The 23797-nt window shown below is 38.0% G+C and overlaps 1 protein-coding gene across 1 annotated transcript; it reads right to left on the bottom strand.

Moving 5' to 3' along the window:
* Window positions 1–2733: 2733 nt before the first annotated feature.
* Window positions 2734–23093, bottom strand: ints2 (integrator complex subunit 2). Its single transcript, XM_017433597.3, has 25 exons — window positions 22802–23093; window positions 21765–22077; window positions 20854–20992; window positions 20268–20370; window positions 18889–19002; window positions 17820–17950; window positions 16604–16774; window positions 14236–14456; window positions 13951–14076; window positions 13671–13742; window positions 12714–12828; window positions 12154–12222; window positions 11491–11625; window positions 10584–10760; window positions 9902–10016; window positions 9114–9218; window positions 8830–8994; window positions 8450–8651; window positions 7270–7395; window positions 6263–6464; window positions 5834–6115; window positions 5340–5447; window positions 5049–5154; window positions 4541–4717; window positions 2734–3176 (listed from the first exon to the last, which is right to left on the bottom strand). The coding sequence occupies exons 2-25, from the start codon at window positions 22055–22057 to the stop codon at window positions 2995–2997; spliced, it is 3636 nt and encodes a 1211-aa protein (XP_017289086.1). The 5' UTR covers window positions 22058–22077; window positions 22802–23093; the 3' UTR covers window positions 2734–2994.
* Window positions 23094–23797: the final 704 nt, after the last annotated feature.

The raw sequence follows: 23797 nt of genomic DNA, 5'->3' as shown, positions 1-23797 counted from the left end.
CCACGCCAAATTTAAACAGTCACACAAAAATAACATTTTTACTGATCCTAAAAACTTTCCAATATGTCCACATTAATCAAATAAATCATAACCCATATTACCTTTGATTTAAAATATTTCTGAAACCAATTACTGACTTTTTAGCTTTTACCTCATCATTAAGAGTTTTCTGCAATATGACTCCCAGAACTGAAACATTTTATTTCCCGCTGATTCCCTATCCGTTCTCTATCAAATACAAATAACCTTCAAACCCAATATTTTAATGAAACATAAAAGGGCTGATCTTCATAACATAACAAATAATTGTTTTTAAAAGCACGCTATTTGCAAATGTTAAATGTTAAAATCTTGTCAGAAGAGATGATTGTAATGTTTCTTATAGAAGATTTTGTCTAATATCCTCGTAGCTATTTCCAGAAGTTTAAATATATTTGTTTTATATCCATTTTCCCAACCTTTCAACACATTATAACAAATATGGCATTAGAAGACAGTAGTACAGCAAATACAAACATTTCCCATCCAATAAATGTTGAGAACTGTTCTTTGTTTACAATAAAATATAATGAAAAATGTATTCAAATTGTATATTTGTTTAAAGAAAATAACATTTAAAAAACATATATGCTGTCAATCTGAAATGTCTTCAGTAAGAACAAACAGTGCAGATGTAAAACATATTTTTGTAATAATACTTTCAAATATACAGTATTACAGTATTTTCTTGTAGTTGCCGGAATTTTGCTGTCAAACCATGATGACAAGGCTGTGAAACTATCCAAAGACCTGGGAAGCCTGACAGGAAGAACTCAATCTGAAATCAGACAATTTACTGACAAACCGGAGTGAATGGAGAGGGAAAAAATGAATAAATAAATCAAGCACAAAGAGAGTTGTTTTAAAGACAGAAAGTGAATTTCTGAACGACTAATAAGAAAACAATTTATTATTAAAACAAAAATTACTTAATATCACCAAATGTCAGCACGCTGTGGTTTATTCTGACCCCAACCTGACAAAAGTTAAATCAAATTAACTGTTTTTATAAAGCAGATTTAAACAAGAAGTTAACCACTTATTGCCTCTTTTTAATGGCTGTTAGATTTGCTTCATTTGAGCCAAACTGAGTTTAGGCTTAAAATTGACCAATTTTGTCAAATTAGTTATATAAACAACATGTTAACCCCATGAGTGAGCAAATTACAGATGGGGTTAAACTACTGGACCCTGAAATGAACCTGAGCTATGACACCGTTTTAAGCTGGAATCAAATCCGCCCAGGTTTCCCCGTTTCCTCCCTCCTCAGGTTGTGATTTCAGCTCGAGCCACTGAATAAAGTGCATCCTCTGTGGTTTACCGGTAAGGAGAATCTGTTCCCATTCCTGCTCCTGCCTGTTTCACTGGATAAAAAACATCTTTGCTGCAGCTGCAGTCACCTCTGCTACGTCCCAGGACTGATTTAAGATACCCCGCACGCGCTGCTGTTTTCCTCTCTTCTGCACTTCTGTGACGAGTGTCAGCATTCAGCAGGTTTACAGATTATTTAAAATTAAAATTGCATTTCTGGAGCTGCGTTTTAGCCTTGAGTAAAGCCTTTTTGACTTAAAGGTGTGTGTGACTACATTTTAATATCTTTACAGTTCATTGAAAATAAACAGATACATATTAATTTATTCAAAAGGATTCTATATATTTTTTTCATTTATTTTATTCTGATTTGTCATTTCTTAAAGGAATGCATATCGCCCACCGCCTTTCACGCAAGAGACCAAGATCATCTTATGAGCACCCATCAATCAATTCAACTTTAAATTGAAGGAGAATCTGACTGTACTGTTTACTGAGATCACAGCTAAAGTGTCTGCCTGAAGTTTTATACATTATCTCTTTATTGTTGATGATCTGTGCTAAAAGGTTATTAGAAATCAGTAAATAAAATTTGTGATTTAAAACGAAAACATAAGAAATGGGAAGTTTTAGAAAAACATATTATTCATATTTCTGTATGAATATGTCAACACAATAAAGCCAACAAAAAAAACATGGCAAATTATTTTTACAATAAGTTGTCTGAGACCTTGATCAGGTTGTGAAAATGCAGGTGTAAACACCGCTTTAATGAGAGGTTAGATGGTCCTCCATAGCTGAAGAACTGTTCTAAGGTCTGAAGAGACTTATGATAGATAAACAAGATACCAGTTAGTCGAGTTTGTGGCAAAATATCAAAGTGTTTAAATATCGTCCTGTTACTTCCCTATTAACAGTCTGTTTATGAAGTCAAAAATATTCAAATTTTAAGATTTAGCTAACCTAAAAACCTAATTAGTTATGTATAAAGCTGAAAAGAAATTACCAAATAATTTACAGATATTTTTCTTCTGACCTACTAAGAATATTGGAGTAAATTTAACACTAAAGCAGATGTTTCTCAGTTCATGGAGTAAAATTATGGAATGATCTGAATGGAGCATAAAAACTGTTTACCTATAAATCAATTTAAGGTGCTTTATTTAATTTAATTTGTTGACTTCTTAAAAAGAATGGGGCAGGTTACATAAGATTTTGCTTCCCCCTGCTTTCTGAATGTTATGTCATTTTGTTGAGCATTGTTAGTTTAACGGTTGTTTGTAAAACTGAGTGAGTGAAATAAAGAAATTAAATATCACCATAAGACATACAGTGAAAGAAAAGGAGCCCATGTACTTGAAATTAGAATATCAATACAGCAAATCAGTCAAATATTTAGTTTTATTACAAACAGAAACATTACAAAAGCTCTACATATTTTAAAACATTTTCATTTTTTCACTGCTCTAGAAAAAAGCTTACGTTTGGAACTTAGAAAAATATCTTTGACACTTTGAACATTTTTAAGATGTTAGTTTCTTAAAATTGTGAAAGAACAAAACACGATTTTAAGTACTTTGCGAATAATGATACAGATTTAATTTCACAACAAAAAACCTGAGACTGTATGCGCATGTGTCTGGACTAAAGTCCATGGAGCGTGGAGCTGATGATGTCCATGAAGGTGGCTTCGATGCAGTAGCAGAGCTGGACGTCGGGGTCGGCTCCACGCAGCTCCTCTGCTGCCGTCTGAGTTAGAGTCAGCTTCGAGGAGCCTCCCCCGGGAGCTGCAGCCTCCTGAGGCTTCTCTTTCAGGTTCTGCAAGCCTGGGAGGGGCAAAAATAAAGGGCTGCATAGTTTTACTCCACCAAGGAGAGATATTTTTAAATTACAAGCTGTCGTTCTCAAGATCTCTGAATCTGACTGCTTTTTACTTTTTTTTGAAAATGTCATAAAAAAGTATCTGGAAAATGCTTGAACACACACTGATTTGCTTTTTACAATCAAGTTTTGAAAAAATATGCATCTAGGACAAATATATATATATATATATATATATATATATATATATATATATATATATTTATTCTTTTATCAAGAACCAATATAACCAGTAACATCCAACTAGGCCTGATTATGAGTTTCCAGATTTACCACGATATTAAAGTCACAACAATTTCACTGCGTTTTCAGTCATGCCATGTCTACGGTTTAAATGCCTAAAAGAACATGAGTAAAAGAGAGACAGGGCATATTTTTGTGACTGGGCCTGTTGTTGTGAGCAGCAGCTGAGGAGGGAGGGAATTCCCCAAATATTTTATGCTTTAAAAAGATGGCTGGCTGCACCATGTTTCAGGCAGATAACAGTCAGTCATGGCTTGTCTACCAGAAGAGCAACACTGGTCTCTCTTCAAGGTATCGCTGTTTTGAAACAAACATTTGGGACAAACTACAATAGTTAGCATGTAAAAAGGTGAAGTATACAGCCTTTTGCAGGCTCACCACGAGAGGCTAAAAACCCAGCTAAACACTAACATCAGCTTCTCAGGCTGTCAGTGTTAATTTACAAAAAGCAAAACAGAAGCACAATTACTTTAGAATAATAAATAAATGTGTCTGTTGTCGTAGTTTAGTTTGCCATCTGATAAAGGAAAACAACTCATTTTTCCTCCTTTTTGATCTTAAAGGGAAATGCACATCGTTTCTGGATGGAGATCAGCTGGCCTAAACACAAAATAAACTTCATCTCTCTACTAAACAGCACATATTTATATGAAGAACCGCCTACTGTGTCAATAAACAAGCTGCTCATGGTGAATTATGTTGGTAATGGCCTCTACAATCTGTTTAAAAAAATCTGTTGGAAAACAGCCTTCTGGCACTGGTGTTAAATGTAAAAATTAATCTCAATATTTGGGATTAAATAAAAAATTAGCTTTGATCTTATTATATTATAAATAAAATGTTGTAAATATATAATATAATATTGCATTGATATTATTCAGCTATTCTGTAGCTGAAACATCTTCAGCTATAGAAAGGAAATCCAGTTGTTTTTGGTTTTAACAGTTTTTTTATTTTTTATTTAATATGTTCTGGATGACTGGGAATCTTCACTACCTGTGAATGTTGTAACTAAAAAATAAAAACGGTGAACAACTGTGCCTCCCAAAAGGCAAACTATACTTACGGGAAATAAAAGGGTCAATGTCCCTGGCTTTGGTGGCCACATCAGAGGCACAAACCTGGCCCACTTGTACCAGGAGAGCTGCCACATCGTCATAGAGAGGAGGGAAGGCCTGGCAGAAAGCCACCAGACATGGCAGGATTGGCATGAAGAAGGAAAAACGCTTGGCACGATTCAGCACTACAAAGCAGAAAACACACAGAGACTGAGTACACTTCAAGAGCTGTGTAAACATCCAGAGTCATGTCTGTAAGGCTGATAAATAGTACACACTGCTGAAATTACGAAAGGAAGCTGCACTAACAGCTGAAAACCAGACGGTGGCACCCATCCACCAAGGAGATGTTAAAGCATACTGTGTGATTGTAGCTGCTCTACAAAAATTGAACAGTTTTCTATGAACATATCTAATGACCGAGAAGCTAAGAAAGGGGAAAAAAAAGAAGAAATATAAAAAAATATAGGAGGCAAAAACCAAAATCTTCAGTTAAAAGACGAGATGTCTGCTGACCTGTTAAAAGTGTGCCCATGACACTAACAGCCAGCCTGGCCACACTCAGAGATTTGGGTAAGGCGTACTGGGTACACAGGTGTGACAGCAGCTGAATCGCAAAGATCTGTGGGTACACACAAAGCACAAGAACAACATGGTTCTTTATTATGCTTCTAATGAGCAAGGTTCAGTAGGGAACACCCAGTAGAGGTGCCTTTAAAAAGCACAACACTGAGAGAAGCTCTGGTAGAATCTTAGGGCAAGTTTAGCCAGAAAACAGAGCAGGAAAAAAAAGTTGGGAGGCCTCACCTGCTTCTCCAGCTGGGGCTGGGCCAGCAGCTCTGGGATGAAGTCCAAACATATATGGATGGAAGGGATGCCTGCCACAGTTAGAGGCAGCAGAGCCTGAGGATAACCCTGACAGAGAGGGAGAGAACAAGGAAATATTAACCTTGTAAGTCAACTGCAAAGATATGGGAGTGCACAGCAGTCATTTATCCTCACAAATACCATCTTTCACACGGGTGTACATGCACACGCAAAGTGGCTGCTGCTTAACAGCGTGGATAAAGGTGGATTAGTGTGGCAGGATGGATCACTTTGATGAAGTCCACCATATGGCTGCCTGATACTTCTGGGAGAGCTGCAGCCATTTATTACTGACGCTGTAGCTGACTGTGATGCGGTCAACATGACATTTTAAAAAAAAGGTAAGTTCTGCACTCGTGGCATTAATGATTAGTTTTATTGCTAAGGTTTAGGGGAGTTTTGTAGGAATGATACTATCCATCAGTTGGAGTTACCTGAAAGTGAACCAACTTAGCAATGTTGGGGTCAGCAATGAACATCTGATGCAGCAGACAGCAGATGAGACACTGCACCTCCCTCAAGTCACTGAGCAGGCCTCCTTCTGGCTCAGCATCCTCCGCATCTACTCTGGCTGTTGGCCCCTGGCTTCCTTGTTTTGTTTTCCCTGGCACGGGCCCCAGATTGCTCCTTAAAAGGCTCTCTGTATTGGCCCCCAACTGCTGTTCTTCAGAGGTTGGCAGACATATCTCCAGGAGAATCTGGACGGCAGCGCTGTCCTGCAATTTCCCAGAGACAAGTAGTTGTTACACTGGTTCTCAAATCCACTTTTTTGACTAATGCTTTACTACGAACTTGTGGTGTGAAAATATTGTGTTTTATAATGAGTGAGATCGGCAGACTCTGTAAAAATCTGGTTAGAACACCTGCGCAGCTAGAAGGGCATTCTTCAGCTCCTCCCTGGTGACCTCAGGTGTGTCTGGTTGACCAGGTACGCCCACATTTGAAACAATCTGATTCTGCCGATCAAAGTCAGCCGTCTCCTTCAGGTGGCACTGCAGGTAGGCTTTTGAGGCCATCAGATAGCCATTCAGCATGTGAAGGACAATGTCCATCAGTGGAGGACACCTGACAGAGACAACAATCCAAATAAAGTTCACTGACACATTTCTAGACGTCCCTTCTTTCTATTAAGGCTGCTTCTATGCATATGAACTGAAGCATCCTTTTTAGTTTCCAGCTGATAATCTTCCATTTCCTTGATGATTTTTGATTTGGAACAAAATCACGCAAAATCATCAAAACATGCAGCTTGATTAGAGACAGTATGCTATGACTTTTGGTAGCAGTACATTACGCAGCCTAAACAAAATGAGCATTAAATGAAATAAAAGTTCATGTGCACAGCAAAGTGATTTTGTTTTAAATGAATGAGGAGCCGCAGCCGTCTTTGGAGCTCAGCAGCTCAGCCATACTTCACAATCATAACATTATTTAAAGCTGGGCTTTACATGACTGAACTGGCATTTTGATATTTGGTTTTTATGTTTCTGCAATTAGGTTTTACTATTAAGATTTTTCTACAGACTGTTTAACTTAAACGTGGGATGATGTCAGGCATTCAGCTTTACTGCTGTGTAAACTTTCCAAAATTTTGCTAACTTCTCACTTCCACAAACTTTATACTTTTATACATCACAACATCTGCATTTTATCAGCTTAGATGATAACAAACAAAAGCCTGAAATCACTATTGGATTTTAAAGAAAAAAAAAATTGACAAATGTTTCAATTTCAGGCAGTATTTGCATTGCCAGGCTTCAAAATTTCTTCAGAAATGTTTTAGTTCATTTTAGGCTTTCTGGATCTGTCTGGTCATAGTCATGTTTGTTAATATCAGTCTTTTGAGAACGTGACGAAGTCCCGCAGTTACCTGTACACTCTCTGATCACAGCGCAGCACAATCAGAGGATCCACCATGAGGTCATTCTGTGTGTACTTCTGCTGCCCGAGGAGATTAGCTGAAGGCTGGAGAGCATTTACTGTCATCACCCACAACCTAAAACACAAGCACAAGTTCCAACCCTTTACCCACATTACATTCAGTTTTATAAAGTGAAAAATATACACTTGCTATACTAAAAACTCCATATTTTGCACTGTTTGAAACACACAAAAAAGATAGGGCTTTGTTTAAAGACAATCAGAAAATTGTTGGTTGAAAAACAAAAAATAGTTTAATTTAACCACAGTTTAGAAAAAAAAGAAGTTAAATTTAAAGACAGTTTTGTATGAGCTTAATGGCTTCATTTACTCTTAGGTTGCCCCATGGTACCATTTCACCCTCAATCCTTCTTATCAAACTGATGTTGATCTCTGAACAGCACGTACACTTGGAGCTCCAAGCCTTTGGGCAGCTTGCACACTAGAATCAATCAATAGATCTGTGTGAAATCTGACACTACTGCCCTCCTCTTAGATTCACCAGGACTTCTCTCGTCTATTTCTCTGCAACACTCAATACAAGAAGCAAGGAGGAGGCAACAATCCTTTACATCTGCTTCATGGAGTTTTCCTTCCCTGAGCTCTTCTTGTTCCAGGCCTCTTTTGGATCAATAAAATGTCTGCTCAGAGCTTAGGTAACTGTGTCTTTCGGGCCCTGGGGCAGAGTGAGGGTGACCCTTGTGTAACAAGCAAGTTCTTGCACACTGACAGAGTTGCTCTGCTCGTTGCTGTTCTCTTCATACAGCAATCATTGAGCAACAATTCCTGCTCTAAAGCCTTTCCTTTAACCTGTTTACTGAGACTCGCAGCAGCTTGTCACACCCCTAAAAGACACAAGTTCTACGTCTAGCCTTTTACTGGAAATATTTTATTATAACAGCAATAGAGGGAAGACATTTAGCAAAATATAACAAATTCTAAATTGTGAAAATGACATAATAATTTTGATTTTTGACCAAGCCTTTACAAAAAGGGGATGACATTTATGCTTATGTTGGATACCAAATCCATTAAGAATGTCAGCTATTTCACACCCTGTAATTTTTTTAACATCAACACTTCAGGTCTTTGCACATTCAAATGCACCTCGTCCTGTCCAGAACATGTACCTCCGGGGCATCACGGTGTTCAGGCCCATCCAGAGTTTGTTGAGGGTCTGTATCAATCGGCGAGGCACAGCAGGCTCCAGCAGCAGAGCCATGCTGGCTGTGAGAGCCTCTGCATAAGGAATCAGGTCTCCAGGTGAAAGCAAAGTTAAATGATCCAGGATCCGCATGAGCCTAGGACTGCTGGACAGCAACTTCTGGAAGGCTGGAGAAGCAAAAAACATTTAATTCATCTTTTGACTACAGAGCATCTTGTTGCATTTTTGTCACAGTGAAAACCTTTTGACTCAATTTTGTCTTGTTACCATGTGAGGTTTTTCTGTGTCACAATCATGAAGTTTTACTAAAAAAATGTACGGCCACACTAGAACTCAACCTCTCACCCTGGTGAAGTTGACTCTGGGTATATCTACAGGTGTTGGTGGGTAGCATCATCCTTCTCAGCAGGGGCAGGGTACCGGTCACCTCTTCCTCACATACCCAGTCCTCCACTAGACACAGGTGGGGGTAGTTGGTGGCAAGCAGTCTCAGCAGGGCAGAGTGCAGACCTGAAATCATTCATAGTTTGTTACACCATAATAATTCTGGTTTTTGAGTCAACTAAAAAGCTGGTTCAGATTCTTATCATTTCATGTATTTAGTGTTTAGTGCAAGTGAATAGCCTCACCTCCCAGCTCCTGCTGCAACCCCTGGGCCTGTGTAACCAAATACTTAATGGGGATCTGGTCCATCAAGGCTGCTGAGTAGGACTTCGGTTTCCTCTGCATCAGTGCTTAAAAACACACAAGGTTGTATCAGACACAGACCCACAAAAAAGCAAAAATGGAGTGAGAATGTTTATAAAACAAGAAGGACAAGGATTTAATTTGGATGTCTAAGAGTGTCTGTGTTAATGTGTTAAAAGGAATACAGAAGTGATTTTTTTTTTTTACGTGGGTTCATTACCACTGCTGATGGGCTTCATTTCTTCCTCCTTCAAGGAGGTGGGAGCATATGGGTAAACACAGCAATTAAAGAAATGGACATAAACTTGCACATAAATCTGTCCTGATGAAGGGCAGGAGGAAAGCTCATCATGTGAGAGAATATACTCTCAATCTAACCTACGTGTGTCCTAGTTAGTTGTGCTCCTGCAGCCGTTGGATTTGGCTCTTTATCAGCTCCCATTTATTCTTTATGAAGCAGCCAACATTCAGAGCCAAGAGAGAAAAGAATGAATGACTGCTCATCTGCAGTGAGAACGTCTCCTACAACTTTTCAGAGGACAAAAGCTTCCTTCCTCTTCTTGCTGCCTGACAGATTCCCTCAAACTAACAAAACATTTTCAGTGAAAGAAATGACAGTGAACGCTTCAGACAGGCAAAGAAAGAGAAAAAAGGAAATGGAGAGGAAGCGAGCCAACATCAAAGCAGGACGGCAGGCGCACTGTTCATTGGGGCACAGTTATTGTCTTACCAAGCTGTTTGGTGCTTGCCAGCAGGTTCTCCTCATAAGACAGGATGTAGTAAAGGATAAGCAGCTGTGTGGTGATGGAATAGCGCTGGCGCCCAACTCGACTACAGTCCCCTTGCTAACCAAGAGAGAGAAACAAAAGTAAAAGTCATAGGTGAAGGGCAGCCTGCAGAATAGGGCTCTGTCATCAGTGAACGTGAAGATGGGTGTTTTCAAATGATTCATTCATTACCCCTTACTCCCAACTAACAAAACAAACTTCAAACATTAATAACAAATTTGCGTCATTTGTGACTCACTAGTTATTAGTAGTGAAGTCTTTCAAACCAAGGCAACAAAAGGCAGACCCAACACTTTTATAAGTGCAGCTAGAATCAAAATAAAATGTTTACTATCATAAACTCTATTTAGATTTCCTCTTCAGAACAAAAGGTGGATTAGAATCATCACAATGATGTATTTTGTTCATTAGGTTAAATTTAACATTTACTTAGGAATTTAAATCAGATAAAATATTAAGAATATATTGTATTTTCCAATAAAACTTCAAAATATAGAGATATAAGTTGTAGGCCATATTACCAGCCCTACATCATATTGAAGAACTGTAATGCATGATGCTATTGACATTTCAGGGTGAGATGTAGATTTTTGCCATTCCATAGATTTCCCAAGAATGACTCACTCCTGCAGAGCTCTGGAAGACATTAAGGATCTCCTGCTCAGTGATTGGCTGATTGGTGGCCTCAGGGTTGGCCTTGGATGCTGGAGTGAGGATGGAGTTGATGTAGGCATCGATTAGAGGAATCAGTTGAGTGTGGATGGGTGTTGTTGTTTCACAGAGTTGACGATAGATCCAGTCCTGAAAAACACCAACAACCCCGGAAGGCAAAGTAAGAACAAAAATGTAAAGCTGGACAAATGTTTTTCTTCATGGGTCTACCGTGTCACTTTTATGAGGGCAATATTTTTTATATGGGGGGTAAAGAACCAATGGCACATACATCCAGAAATCCACTGGAAATGGTATTGTTCAAAAAGAAAAGAGCAAACATGAAAAAAAAAAAAAACTGTAGAAGTTTATTTCTCAGTTCATTTTAATGGTTTAAATGTTTTAGTCCTTGAGAATTCAAAAGTCTTCATAATCAACTTGCAAAATCTGACAGGAAGTGTCAGTGTGAGTCTGTGTCTTACTTGTTAAGACACTGATTTATGCTTTTTCACAAAACAAGTCTCTCTACAAAATCTTGGTAAATGAGCTACAACTTTTTCTTTTATGGATTCTATCCAAATAATTAATTATTAAAAAGGCATTTTAGTTCATAAATCATATTTTCAAAGCTGACTGAAAAGTAAAGCAAGTAGCAGAGTTTTATGCTTGAAAAACAAAATAATGATTTTTAGAATGTTTTAGAATCAGATCTTCTATGATCATTTTTACAGAGATGGTTTATGTGGTGACTTGACTCTTGCATGTGTTGAACACACACATCTCTACAACCTGTATGTACTAAGTGGAGTGGCCTGACAAAAAGTATCTTAATGTCAAACCGGATCCAAAAATCCTCAATTCATCACAGGATGCGTCTTACCTTGATGGACACTTTGTGTTTGGTGAAGGCCCGGCTTCGAAGCAGCTGGTAAATACAGTGAATTGGGAGAAACCCTGTGATATTGGCACTTAAATTGTTGGTCACTGCAACCCTCACAGCATGGGCTGTAACCACCTATAAAAATAAAAATAACAAACATCTTACTGACATTTATTAGACTACAGTGAGGCATTAAAACATGAACCAGTTTCTACTTGACCTTAAATGATTTCCTAATTATCAAAACAAAACAGCTCATTTCTCTAATCTTTCATTAGCTACAGTTTGAACAGCTTTCTCAAATTCATCTACTGTTGTGCAGTATATTGTCTGAAAATAGCATTACATATATCATGAATTACCACCTCTACTATTAAATCAAGGAGCAAAACTATTTTTGTGAGAACCAAGAAGGTCTGTTCCTTTGCCTATAGAAACAGAACAAACCCTATGTAAATATTCGATGTATCTTTGTTAGATGCCCTAATGATCGCCTCAGTATGCAATGTAATCCTAATTTTCAGAAATCAAATAATGTCTCAAAGTTGTATCTAAAAAGTAAGCAAATTTAGGCTAACCGAAAACCCTTAGATATGATTTTCACAAGGTGAATATCAAGATAAAAGTGTACACAAGGATGGATGGAAACCACTGTTTACATACTTGTTCAGTGAAAATCTCCTGTGTGAAGATAGTCTTCATCTTGCTCAGAGAGCTGGGCTTGATGGCAATCTGTAGAAAGTTAAATGCCACCCCCACAGAAAAAAAGAAAAAATAAACAAACAATGAGAAACACTGACAGTGGTAGGCCCTCTGTGAGTGAAAACAACCTGCAGGCAGCTGTGGCAGAATTTTGTAATTCCCTTCTTTCATATTTCATAAGAAAATTCTACATGGCAGGCACAGCGCTGAATTGAAAGGATTGCCCTAGGGGTGGAAACAAACAGGCTCTAAATCCAATTACATTACACATCTTAGTGGAAAATACACTGAGACATGAAAACTATTTAGGACACAGGGAGCAAACAATAGTGCACTTAATAAGTAATAAAATGGCAAATTGGCCACAGGGTATGGTGTGTATTGCTTAGATATGAGCATGCTGCAAGTGTTTCATTAGTGATATGGTCCATATATGCACCACTGCTGTAGTGAAGTGGGCCAGTACCTGGTCAGCCAGACAGATTTATTGATCAATGTTTCCCTCCCACCATCCGCATTACCTTCATCCCCAAAGTAGAGCACACCAACTCAATAATGGAGCTGAGCTGGTTGCTATGGAAGTACATGGCAACCAGTAATAGCATCTCTCCAAAAGAAGCAGATACGCCTGCAGCACTGTAAGAAGGAACACACACATACACACATATGCAGGAGAGGCAACTGAGGAAAGGCATCAAGGACGGCTGATAATCCAACATTTTACTGAACAGAATTTCAACAAAGTGATTATTACACTTCCTGACTCAATCACCCTACATGCTCTATCAGTGTTCTTCTGACGATTCATGCTTTATGTACCAGAGTCACAACAAACATGAATGCAATCATGTAACCTGCAATTTTATAGGTTATATAACTTATTTAATCAAAAATAAACAAGCAGCTTGAAAAAAAAGTGTTTGAAAACAACAACAACTACTTCTAAATGCTAAGCGTAAACAAAGAAAATGTACATGCAAGAATGTTTGTCACATTGGAGATACATATTTAATCTTCAGCACTTCTTGTTTATTTATATGAGAAGTGTTAATGTTTCAGTAAACTCTGGAGCTAAAATTCTCTCCTAACCCGAGGCAGAAAACAACAACAATCTAGTGTTATGCTATGCAACAACAGAAAAATGGCTGTGCTTTATCTGAATCTTCTAACAATCACTTACCAAGACCAAAACCCAAACAATGTAAACCACATAAAAAGATTAAAACATTTAAAAGAGAAAAGTACAAAATGATTCAGGGGGAATAAAATGCAATGCAAGAAACTGAATTTGCAGCTAAAAATAAACATGTATTCAACCTTCAAATGCTTTTACAATTTGCCTTATGTTGCACAGTTTTATACAAGTACCTATTTTATCATGAGTGTTATGATGTTTAACAAGTTTCTACATTTCCATTTTAGGAGTTCCCACTGTTCAAAGGCAGTGCTTCACTATCAGAAAAGCAGAAACTTCTTACCTCTCAAAGTATTCCTCCTCCTTGATCATCCAACTCAGCCACATGACCATCAGCTGTTCTTGCTCTGGAGTGCTATAAAATACACAAAGAAAGTAATACTCAAACATATTGAAAATTGAATCTATCAAACACAAAACAACGAAATGAAATCTTCTAACATCATCAGAAAATCACAATCTAATACTACTGGTGGTTGAACAGGTGTTGTGTGATGTCACTTTTCTGTATCAAAAAACAAAGACAACAGTAAGATGTAGCAAATAAGATTAGTTTTATGTACCTGACCAGGGTAGGGAAGGCCAGCAGCTTGCAGAAGGACAAAGAGACAAAGCGAACGCCAGCAGGAGTGGCCGGTGGACGGCTGGTCATCAGCTGCAACAGCTGCTCTGCCTCCTCATCGGTGGGTCTAAAGACAAATACAAACAGAAACAAATGAAACTTGTAATTTAAAAGAAATTTACACATCATGAGAGACTAAACATTTAGTGATAAACCTGGGTAAAAAAATATTAACACTACATCATGAAACTACAAGTATGACGTCAGGTCAGATGCTGAATCTTACCTGAGACCAGCAATCCCCATGAGCGCACAGTACAGTCGCAGCAGAGCGCTGGCCTTCACAACGTGCTCCTCTCTGAGACCAGAGTACCCCGAAACCCCTTCGTCCTCCATGCCGCCGACACTGGGCATGTGGGTGCTGCGTGAGCGTGGCAGGATGGCCACGAGCTCAAGCAGCAGCTGCCTTCGCATCTGCCACAAAACAGAGCTGCTTTCCCTCTTACGCTGGTGGCAGAGAGTAAAAAATGAGGGAAAGACGAGAGTCAAATTCAGCACTTCCCTTTAAGTGTCAACATCATGGTACAATCAGTCAACAGAAGCTTTTTGTGCCAGCTCAACGTGAAGGATCATTTCTGACAGGGGGAATTATATCTGCAGTCAAAGGCGGAGTATAAATACAGAAATATTAGCAAAAGGAAAACCATAAGATCCTCTTTATATCTTACTCTATGATTCAAATTTAGGCTTAAACTCGTGACATTTATTACAAAAGCTGAGAATACCAGAAGAAACGGTGGTGACATTTACCAAAGCTCCTGTTGATATGTGCTGTAACACTGTAGGGGGGTTTTGTGTGAGTGCTTGAATTGCAACTTTTGCTTGTGTGCTGGTATTATTGGCGATTTTGATTTTAGCCATCACAGTTAAAGAGATATTATGGCCACTTTGAAAGGGGATTCTGTAAAAAGCTTATGAAGAATTGATATCTTACCTGCTGTAGATAGACAAGAAAGTTTGAAGAAAGTTTATGTCCAACAGGACTGATGAGCTAATGGCTAGTCTAATTGCAACCAAGACTAAAGCAGATTGCTGCTGTTTCAAAACAGCTCCACTCTCCAACGTTACATAGTGGCTCATGCAAATGCTATCATTTAAAGTTTTACATTGTTGTTAATTTCCATTTATTTTGGCACAAATATTACAAAATTCCTGCTGGAAGTGTGCCAGGCTGCACAAGAACCACTCCAGCTGCCACTATTTGTGCTTGCAAATATCCGTTTGCAAAACTGACAGTGACACAGAAGTTTATAAAATAGCATTTGCACGGACCACTATAAAGTTCTGAAGATTGGAACTGATTAAAAAGCACAGCAGTTTCATTAGGTTCCTTCTCTATGTTTGGACAAGCTGTTAGCTCGTTAGTCCTATCAGATAGAAACCATTTCTCCAAACTGAGGTCATTCAAAGAAGTATCTACAACAGGTAAGATATTATTTGCTCATAAACTTGACCTCAATTCAAACAGGCTGGGATCTCTCTTTATTACTCTACGACATTATAGCAAGTCCTAAACAATCTTGAATTGTTCTACGTGAAGTCATTTGAATATAAATATTTGGACTGATAAGCAGTATTGTTCAGCAAAGTTTTATTACTGTTGCAACGACTTAATGAGAACATTGTCAGATGCCTTTTTTATTTGCAATGTTTATAGTTTTGTTGGCTTTACTGCTGAGCTCATGTGATTTACATGTTTCATCTATGTGTGTGTGTGTGTGTGTTGAAGTCATTGCTGTTTTTAGCTTCCGTCTGTCTTGGGAAGGACATGTGAAAAAGATTTTAAACCTTAACTGTCCAGGTAAATACAAATATAAATAAACAACTTCATAAAAAGTAATATCCCTTTAATCTTTAGATAAAATGCTCCAAAGATTAGAAGGTTTTACTAAGATTAATAAAAATGGAACCATGATTAATTTGACTTTTAGGACCTATTAGATGAACGTTAGATTAACATTATAAAGTTGATGTGAGACTTAAAAACTCAAAAAGTCTCAATAAATCTTAGCATTTATATCACTAGAAATTTTTTTGAAACTATTCATTCTTCTTTTGGTCACTCACAATGATTTAGAGAGGTTTAAAATCCTTTTTGAGATTGGTTTTATTGATCACATCTTAGTAGGAGAGACTAATTTAAAGCTTATTAAAGCACAGTAAGCTTTATTAGTTGATATTCTAATCTGTATATTTAGCTAAAGACAGATTTAGAGCTTGTGAAAACATCACAGTATTTAGGAAATTCACAAGCATAAAGAGAAAAGTGTATATTGGTACACAAGAATGAATGTATAGTTTTTCATTGTTAAATAGTAAAAAGAACAAAAATAAAACATCTGCCTGACTAACTGGAGTTGATCTTTTGTAGGAGCTGTGGTTTAGTTAATGTACAATTAGTGCATTGATCCTAAATTTCACTCATACTCTATTTTTAAACTGTCTATTGTCTGTTTCCTTTGTTTTAATAAAGATATTAGGTGTAACAAAATTTACTCTTTAAATTAATAAATGAATATGTGCAGTTTGATGCCATTTCTGTGTGCAGTGTTTGTATATGAGGGATAATAAAAGAGTACATGGTTGTGCCTTACCTGCTGTCCATTACGAATGAACATGCTGAACCAGGTCCGGACTTTACTATTGGTTCCCAGAAGTAGACCGCTCACGTAAGACACGAGCGGGCTGACTGCCTCGTCGGCTGTATCTGGCTTGTAGTCCAAAGTGAGAGCCACACCGAGCCCGGGAAGGTGACACTCCTCCACCTAAACACACACAAATTAATGTCACACGGACTTCACCTATATCTCTATTCATTGTAATTTACTGCAAATTTACCATAACATGATTATCTCCGTGTTACACTTAAAGTACCACATGACCTCGTCTGTTAACACACATCAGACACACACAGACCATGAAATACTCCGTCCTGAAAATATTTCCAGCACAGCTTCACATTAACTCCCAGGACCTTCTATCTTAGTAAAGCCATGTTTGAGTCGTGCTGAGGCATCATTCTGTAAGGCAATGAATTTCCACAACCTTCTGGGGCCTTGTTCAATAACTGACCCAGCGCTGTAACCTCCTTGAGAGGAGGAGGGAAGCGTGAAGACAAATTCCTCCCCTTAGGGTTAGCACCACAAAGTGTATCACAACATAAATCAGTAAAGAGACAAATCTCTTTCACTAACCTTTACAATGGGAGTCCATCTTAGTAGGGGAAAAAAAAAAAAGTTGACAGCAAAACTGACTGATACTTAACAATTTTCTACTCTGCACTGTTTAGTTTTAACATATGGGAGGCAATATTATCAGTTTTCTGAGTTTATGTTTTAATACCATCTCTGTTTAAGCCACTTTGTACCATTTAATATTTCTGCAATGCAGAGACGGAGGCTGTAAAGCTGCAGTGTTGCTTTTAATGATTTGTTATTAGAAGGATCTGCAAAGCCATTTAAGATGCGTGATAACAGTAAATAATTATGTTGAGATCACACTCAATATTTTATTCAACCATGTTTCTGCAAACACAATCATCAGTAGCACAAACATTACCTTTTTGAAGCATCTCACAACAAAAGATGCTAAAAAGGTGCTAAGCATTTATTTTTGTTTCAACATAATAAATGACAAAATAAATACATTCAAACAAGCAGAATAGCTGTGGGGGAAATGTCTCTCTAGTGGAAAGAGACAGTTCCAAGTTAAGAGACACTATTTCTAATTAAAAATAAATAAACTTTATGGAGGTTGCAGATTTGTGGCCTCAGTTTGGAGTCTTGCGATGACATTAACAGAGCTACTAACCACCATGGCTCTGATGTTGAGGGCCTGGGAGGGATTCATTTGACACAGCTGCCTGAGGGCTTCGGTCCTGCGCCGACCACCCACACTCTCCTCGTCCTGACGCTCTCCATTCTTGATCAGTCCTCTGCAAACTGCAGCCAAACACAGGAACATTTAGCATCCTGACAACACTAACATGTTGGGACATTTCAACCAGATGCTCTGCTGAATATAAGTAAAATATTGTAAATATTACTGACAGAATTTTTCTCCGTTGCTATGGCCCAGTCTTGTGCTCCATTAGAAGTACACACCACAGAATCATGACTCATTTGCCACAGGGGGAACAGAACTCTAATCTCATCAGGAATGTATTATCTCATTTTCCTTCGGCGTCCCCACAGCAGACTGCTTATAAAGTAAAATGTTATGGCTAAGTAAGACTGTGGTATTTTCTGAAATTGTATTATTTCCCATCTCCGCTACTTGGAGAAAAACAGACAGGGGAGTTTATCCTGGTCATCAGCTGGTGTTCAAAATGACTGACCTTGACGATTCTAGACAGGCCCATTTCCAACACTTCACCCTTCATTTCACTTTCTCCTTAATGAAACAAGGTCTTCTTTAGTAATGAAGCTAAAAGGAATACTTGATGTTAACTGCTGTGTAACAAATAAATACACTATTGACTTAGCTCTGACCCTGTGTGCGATAAGGAGGCACTGGAGACAAGCAGCATTCTCCTTCTTTAATTTGTTTCTTAAACAGCACTATGAGTTACAGACATGAATGTTTATCATCAAAGACAAGTGCATACACCCTTGGGCCAGTAGCATGACAACAGTTAAGAGAAAATATGGCTAAAGATATGAAAAAGCCAAAAGCATAAAGTGACACTTGATTAACTCTTTCTTTTGAAGTATATTAGAAACTTTGAGTGTAAAGTTTCAGAGCAAGGGATGAGTTAAAGCCTGCCTCTGCAAAAGCCAGGACTCTAACAATATGAAATTAGTACTGGTAATTAACCAGTTACGCTGTCTTTACGCTATCTGCTGGCAGTCGATGCAGCTCTCTAAGACAGATAAAGTACCTTCATTAAAGCTGTCAGGCACATTGGCAACCAGCAGGCACAGAAACCAGTCGCCATTGCGGACATGAAGCAAAGCCTCTGCCACATCCACGATGGGCAGCAAAGACGGCAGCTCTGAGAGCGAAACAAAAACCACAAACACACAAAACATAAGATACAACAGAACCTAAACCAAACCATTATAGGATAGATTTACAGGCATATTATTAATTTTTATTATAACCGACTTTTTGATTAAAAAAAACTTTATTACAGGTAACAGATAGTTTTAGAGCATAATGTTATATTTTAAAAAGCATTCAAATAATATTTATTCCTTAACTGTTCTTACTCAAAAGATATCCCATTATTCAAATGCACAATAACAGCAGCCCAGTACTGAGACTCACACAAAAAAATGTATCTCACAAAAATCACTTTGTGTTTGAAAAAGAAAAATCCACATGTTTAGATAACACATTAACTCTTGCATTCCTAGTGAGTGAATTTATAACAAAAACACTGAAGCTTACTAAGCTTGATAATTCAAATAAGTTATTTTGTAAGCACTTTGTAGTACAGATAATACATGAGCATGAGTTTGTTTCGAGTGGCCAAGCAAATTAGGGCCTAGAAGAGCTGTGATCATTAAACAATCTCGAACACTTCACCCATTAAACTGGTTATTCTGGCTTGTATAAATGTTTCATGTTTAGAATTTCAAGGGTGAAAACAATAAGGGCTTATTTTTTTAAAACACCACAAAAGTAAATTTTAATTCATTAAATTTATGTTTATTTAAGAGACTGTTTCATCCAAAGCAAATTTAAACTAACTCATAGCAGCTTTGTGTGGTTCAATATTTTGCCCTGGGGCACTTTGACATATAGAAATACCAAGGCTTAAATAAAAAAAACCTACAGAGCTAAGGCTTAATTATTAACATAAAATGTCTTTTTTTTAAACAGACATGTCTAGGTCACAAAAACCAACTGAGAAGAGACAAGAAAAATTTGTAGTTCTTGAGTGAGTATAATTAGATGTCTTAGGTGACTATTAAGTAACTAAATTAACACGATATGGGATCTCTAAGGTCTTAAAACCTCTCACTCACTCACTAGCAGACTTCTCACTTGTGGTTAAAAAGCTTTGTTGTTGTCAACTTTTGTGTTTATCTCAACTTGGAGCAGAAAAGAGAGAAAGAAAATGACACTTGAAAGCTGCATTTAAAGAAACATCTATTGGAAATCACCTGTTCATATGAAACTACTTTTAAAGAGCATTTTTTTCACCAGCTAATAAACATTAGTAACTTTTTTTCATGCTGAAAAAACACTTGTATACAAAATTAAATGATACCAAAACCCAAGAATAAGAGATGAAATGAGAAGAGTGGGTACCTGCTTGTAAAATGCAAAGGACATCTGCCACTTCTTCTAAATAGACGGGGCTTTCAAAGAGCTCTGACGACTTTAAGAAAAACTCCCCATTGGAGTCTGCAACCTGAGAAACAGCAAATGAATTCAAAGATAGCCAGCAGGAGCCTATCACTCACAGCATCCTAACAAATACAGGAAAAAAACTTCAAAGAAAAATCCATCTTCAGTCAAAAAGCAGATCCCAGAAATGTGAGGGTAGTATTATTGTGTTTTAGGCTGATTTGTTCCCCCAAAAAGCAAGTTATGAATAACAGACCATCTCGGGTTTCAGTTGTGTTTACGACACAGAATACTTTAATAGTATCTTTAAGAACCTTTTTCTTATACAAGAGGCAGCAGTTTCGCTTCAGATCAGTTATTAAAATTCCTTCATGCCTGTTGTGTTATAACAACAAATCAGTATGTTGGTTCAGTGGACTGGTATGGCAATTATTACTGTCAATAAAACAAACGGTAAATAATGTTTCAGGAACCTATTTGTGGCACTGTTGTTTAAAAAACAAAATAGCATTGCCAATGCCCTGTAATTCTTGGTTAAGGTGAGAACCTTATTCATGATAGCCAGCAGTTCACTGAGGGTCAGGCGGAGTCTCCTGAGGGGATCACTGTGTTCAAACTCCAGAGTCAGGCCGTGCTGGAGCTGTGACACCAAGATGCTCTCTCCGTTGGAGCCCCCAGCCTTGTGTCTGACAGGAGAGGCAAATTATTGTGAAAACAGCAAAAATGAACACTAGCTAAAACTGTACGTATTATGGGGTGTAACGGTATGTGTGTTTGTACTGTGACAGTACGGAACAGACGTTGGGGATGGACACAGGGAACGAGATGACAACACATCAGTCCCAGGTGCCACTGCTCCCAGAGCGTGCACACTTTTTATACAACTGTTGTTTTGCTAACTGGCTCAACAAAGTAAAAAAAAAAAAGCAAAAGGAAGATACTATCTAAATGCTCTACATCAACAACACACAGAAGCTTAAAGACCTGCCTGTATGTTTCAAATTAGCAGTGTGGAAAAGCTCCACGGTGGGAGTGACCGCAAACAGCTGCAACAAACGAGAGATGAATGTACGAGCCAGCTTTGGTTTTCATTTAGTTTAACTGTTTTTTTGGAATTGATCAAACTTTGTGTGTGACACATGACCTGTAGGTTACTGTTTACAGATCAGATTTAATGAAAAAACAACAACAAAAAAACCCAGTATAATTTCACTTTTTTATGTTAGAGTAAAGTTATCTGGCTACCTTGGAGCCTCCCCACTCGCATTTATTGCTTTGGTTTTCTGTCTTAGCTTCTAAGCGTGTTACTGTTTAAAAAAAAATGGGCATGTTTCTCCTTCTTGATTGACCAAATCCATACCAAACCATGATCCTCATACCGAACCATGACTTAAGCATACCGTTACACCCTAGTATGTAGGATTGACAAGCATTATTGCTAATATGATTCGGCTCTACCTGAGCTGCTGTTCCTTCCGTGCATCCTGCTCCAACGCATGGAAGTCCACGGACAAAAGCGCTACAATAGAGTTGACGGCTTCCACTCCAGAGAGCAGGCGAAGGATGAGCTTCTTGTCCTGCGCCCAGGTCTGGCTCTGATCTGCAGGAGCGCACAGAGCCATCCTGACCAGACAGGGGAGCAGAAGCCTCAGCTCGGGGTCACTCAGGGCAGCCAGGCGCACCACGTCCACCTTCTGCATGGCTTCAAATGCATAGGAGCTGACAAACTGCAGCCCTGCGCTGTCTGCCATCTCTCTGCACCACCTGAACCCTGGTTAGAACAGCCAACATACAACTTATAAAGACAAAAGAAAGAGGTGCCTCTAGTACTAAGCTTCTTGTAGCCTATGTTGTACTGACTTACATTTCTTTGAACTACTACTTAACCTTTGCAAAACAACACAATGATGCTGAGTAAAGTTTAATAACAGAAGATGCTTAACAGCTGTTTTGTAGTATTAATACGTATTACTATGATTATGAAGGATAATGCTGTATTTATGTAAAGATTTGGGTTACAGCAGGTATTAGGCAAGTTATTTGCAAGTTTGGTCAGTCATTTGCTATAAAATAATGTACATTTCTATCACGTTGCTAGAAAAAAAAAGTGAGCCGGTTAAAGCTAATGCCTGCAATTCCTGGGGACATTAATCCTCGTCTACTTTTACTGACGTGAAACTTTATCGACATAGTTCGGAAATCTCTTTCGGTTCACAAATTTGACTCAGAGGATTTGGAAATACTTGAAAAAGCGTTACCCGGGCGCCCTGACCCTCTGACTCAAGGGTCGGTTAAAGCTAGCTGCTAGCTGTCGGTGGCTAACAACACATCGATTCCATTTGTTTTCAGTGCGAGTCTTAGCATGCTAGCGGGCAAGCTAACGCTAGCCGAAGCTAGCTGTCACAGAGCAATGCTCGTTTGTGAGGCATGGTCTGTCACCGCTGAAAAAATATTTACGTCAACTAAATGCAGCATTTTAAGGGAAATTGGCTTACCTCGCTATGAAACTGATTCGCTGTCGTTTTGGGGAATAATTTACCATTGAGGCCTTCAGACCTCGTACTCTGTTATGTTCAGTCAGCGGTCGGGTCTAACTGTTACAGGGGAGTGAATTCCAGGCAGAGGGAAGCTCGTCCCATCTGCTGCCGGCTGGTGTGTGGAAACGTCCTGAGCTGAAGTTTCCCCATGGACTTAATTTAAAAAAAAAATCACGGTAAATAAACGGGCTAAAAACATAGTGAGTGTAAGGATCTTTTTTTCAGTAAGGTGTGTCAGCGGGGACTGAGCAGGCGGCGTTATAAGAAAACACCAACTGAATGTTGATGTGCAGTTAAACAAATGGTATTTTTGTATCGAAAGAAAACTCGAGATTTTGCAATAACAACAAAAAATAATCGTAAAAAGTTCAACAGGAGCAATTTCACTTCACCTACAATGTAGAAAGTAACTTTAAAGTGAAGTAAACCAACCTCCTGTAGATGACAGGCTTATTTTTGTGTCTAAATAACAAAAACTACATTTTCATTACAGAATGGCCATTTTAAATTATTTTATTTTAATGTTTTTCTTAATATATTTAGGACCCTTTAAAACTGAAGTCAAGCATCTAAAAGCTGATTTTTCTTCTTTAGACCAGGGGTGTCTAAAACTCGGTTAGGGGAGGCCAAAATTAAATACTGCCCCAATCCAGGATTGATTTAATTAAATATAAACTTACCTTAGTATTCAGATCTAATATTTAAAACTATTTATATAAAATGACCTTTTGCAAAGACATTATATAGAATTTAGAGCTAAGACAATGTATTCATTTAAGACAAAAAGCTCTAATTTAAAGACATTATTTTTTTTAATGCCCTGCATTCTAATAACTTTTATGTCTTAATAATAAATTTTATGACAAATCGGCTAAAAACAATAAAACTCAATAAAAATGCAAACATACAACCAGTAACATTTTAGTTTTAAGTAAAAAGCTAATGTGGGGGGAG

The sequence above is a fragment of the Kryptolebias marmoratus genome, linkage group LG13 (assembly GCF_001649575.2).
Source record: "Kryptolebias marmoratus isolate JLee-2015 linkage group LG13, ASM164957v2, whole genome shotgun sequence".
NCBI classification, from domain to species: Eukaryota; Metazoa; Chordata; class Actinopteri; order Cyprinodontiformes; family Rivulidae; genus Kryptolebias; species Kryptolebias marmoratus.
Note: the sequence above shows the minus strand (reverse complement) of the source record. Positions and strands in the feature narration are given on the sequence as shown.

Excerpts from the sequence above, each read along its gene's own strand:
- ints2 (XM_017433597.3), bottom strand. The coding sequence starts at position 22,057 with ATGGCAGACAGCGCAGGGCTGCAGTTTGTCAGCTCCTATGCATTTGAA. Across the intron at positions 20,371-20,853 it reads TGCTGGCTATCATGAATAAG|GTTGCAGACTCCAATGGGGA; the intron begins GTTCTCACCTTA and ends GCTGTTTCTCAG. Across the intron at positions 14,457-16,603 it reads TCATTCGTAATGGACAGCAG|CGTAAGAGGGAAAGCAGCTC; the intron begins GTAAGGCACAAC and ends CTCTGCCACCAG.